The sequence below is a fragment of the Austrofundulus limnaeus genome, unplaced genomic scaffold, assembly GCF_001266775.1.
Source record: "Austrofundulus limnaeus strain Quisiro unplaced genomic scaffold, Austrofundulus_limnaeus-1.0 Scaffold710, whole genome shotgun sequence".
Lineage (NCBI taxonomy): Eukaryota > Metazoa > Chordata > Actinopteri > Cyprinodontiformes > Rivulidae > Austrofundulus > Austrofundulus limnaeus.
In genome coordinates this window covers 77,811-80,527 of record NW_013953112.1, presented here as the reverse complement: position 1 = coordinate 80,527, position 2,717 = coordinate 77,811, and the positions used below count along the sequence as shown (strand labels likewise).

General features: G+C 38.9%; 1 protein-coding gene across 1 annotated transcript in view; it reads left to right on the top strand.

The window, feature by feature from the left end:
• Nucleotides 1-2,717, top strand: part of boka (BCL2 family apoptosis regulator BOK a) — a 31,656-nt gene that overhangs the window by 9,698 nt on the left and 19,241 nt on the right. The window contains exon 3 of the mRNA XM_014028012.1: nucleotides 1,133-1,261. Within this exon, the coding sequence (XP_013883466.1) occupies nucleotides 1,133-1,261 (129 nt within the window). The remainder of the gene's footprint in view (nucleotides 1-1,132; nucleotides 1,262-2,717) is intronic.

The window sequence follows — 2,717 nt, the reverse complement described above, 5'->3', positions numbered from 1 at the left end:
GAGTGTCTCAGGTAGGACAGGGTGTCTCAGGTAGGACAGGGTGTCTCAGGTAGGACAGGGTGTCTCAGGTAGGACAGGGTGTCTCAGGTAGAACAGAGGGTCTCAGGTAAGAGATGAAGGCGATGGTCAGGTGTGAAGGAAATATAAAATGTTATTTTGAGTACATTCTAGTCAGCTGTGTGAACTTAATGTAATAAATTACTGATATAAAGACATAATCTAGCATGCTTAACAGTTTATTTTATTTTGACCAGTATAAAAGTAATAGGCTTATTTAAATTTAACTTGTATTTGTAGGAAGTGGTAGAAATTAGTTTTCATAATTGGGATTTTCCCAGTTAAATAAAGCTCAGTAAATACATCTGTCAATCCATCCATCATTAGCTTTCTAATCAGTTCCAAACATCCACATATTGATCTTATAAATAAATGTAAAAACCTCCTCTAAGCTTGTTTGGGATAATCTGTCACATTAATTTAATTATCTGAGTCATAACTGAATTTAAAAACTGGATGATGCAACTAGTTTAATGAAGAATCTGTCTCCAGTCATTAAATCAGGTGTTTATTTATGTAGGTAAAAGTATCTTTAACAACCTGTTAAAATACATTAGAAATCAGGAAGTACCTTCTAATTTATTCAAAATTTTCTGGGGGAGGACCCCCAGACCCCCCTCCAGTGTGTCCTTTACACACACATTATATGACAAATGTGAGAGAATAAACCAACACACCTGTGCTCCACCTGTGTGTCTGCTGTATGAAACTATGACTGATTGTCAAACTGTATTCTTAGTGAGTTTAAAGGGCTGATACAGTACACGGTTGAATGAAGGTGAACATAATCTCAGTTAATATGGTTTGAGTTTTACTGCATCACAACAGAAACATTTGGTGCTCAGTTGTTGATGGGTGCGGACATTTAAACTGCACACACTGAAGACATAAACAACAGAAAAATCTGGTCGCACAACTGTGGGTGCGTCAGACCCCGTCCCCCCACAGTGCGTCCCCACCGACTTTCAGCACAAAGTTTCGCCCTTGGGTTGAAGACTTTTTTTCTAGTGTTTCCCTGGTAGCGAAGGGGAGAACTGCGAGCCTGGCTGAGTTCAGTTTGTTTTGTTTGGACCAGGTGATGAGTTGGAGTACCTCCGGCCCAACGTGTACCGCAACGTAGCTCGACAGCTGAACATCACCGTGACCTCAGAAAGCGTGGTGTCGGACGCCTTCCTGGCCGTCGCCGCTGACATTTTCTCCACAGGTATGGAATGTTTTCTTCCTTTGACCATAACATGCAAGCTGGGAACTATTTTCTTTGTCCATATCTTCCCACGTTAAACATTTTCCTGACAGTCTGAACATGATAAATACAGTTTTTTTGTTTGTTTTTTCTTATCTAACCCAGGTTTTTTTCAGTATGTGGTACTAAATCAAACACAAATCTGACCTCCGTCTAAACGCATCATGTCGCATTTTCTTCTGAGTTTTGTCATTGAAGTGGAGGTGAGCAGATCCATCCAAGTATTTAGAGTATTGATACCAGCCTTGTGTAGTTTAAATCTTGTAGCTTTACATGTCTTCAGCTACAGAGCAGAGTCCAGTTGCTTTGTCTTTGTTCTTTTAATTTTCCGTGTCCTGGATGACCGAGAATCAACAGAAGTATGTGATGGTAAGGTTGTCAGACCGTATCGACACTAAAGTTACTGCATCAATACTTTTAGTTGGTTTCATTTTCAACATGTTGCTTTGTTCCAAAGATACACACTGCAGGAGCTGGTTCACATACATGTATAAACTCTATGAAACAAGCAGAGCAGATAGTTGAATTGACTCTGATTGCACAACACATGCTAACGTGTAGCAACCATATTTACTTCAATGAGGTGTATGGACCAGAGGCATGCTTCAGAACATTGACTGCCACGGTACCAGCTCGACTTTATGTTGGAAGGGGTGTGCTGTCAATGTAAACAACTCATCATGGCTAAATTTCTGTGTAGAATTTCATATGAATATTAATTTTTCATTGGTGAGCTCCTTCTTGTTAGAAACATCATTCATTACAGACAATGGCAGCCAAATCCCATTTTTGATTTTTGCCCCATGCGACCCATATCAGATATTTTTATGACAGTCTGAACGCAACAAATCCTATTCATTCATTCATTCATTCATTCAAATCTGACCCAGGCCGTTTCAGTATGTGGTTTTAAATCAGATACATATCTGATGTTTTCAAAGTGACCGCTTCATGTCACATTCCATCCGACTTTTTTGAAGTCTCGCTGTTTAAATCTGTAGCTCCGTGTGTTTACAGCTCCAAAACACAAGTCCATTTGCTTCATCTTTTTACGTTTCATTTTCCATGTACGATAATAACGACCTCCAGCCTTGGTCATGGAGTGTATCGATCCTAAAGTTACCCGGACGATACTTTATTTCCAGTTTGTTGCTTCGTTCGAAAAATAAAATGTTTCACCGGAGCATCCCAGTTAGAGGCAGGTTCAGATATAAACACTGAACTATAGGACTGGGCATCATGGCCAATTCTCTAAATCGATTTGATTTCGATTCATGAAGTTCAGAATCGATTAATCACGATTCAGTTCGATTCAATGAGAATGTTTATTGATATTGATACACCATTTTTTCTCTTCAACATAAACAACAGGTTTTAAAATTTAACTTTTAAATTAAACTGTTTAATCTTGAAAGAA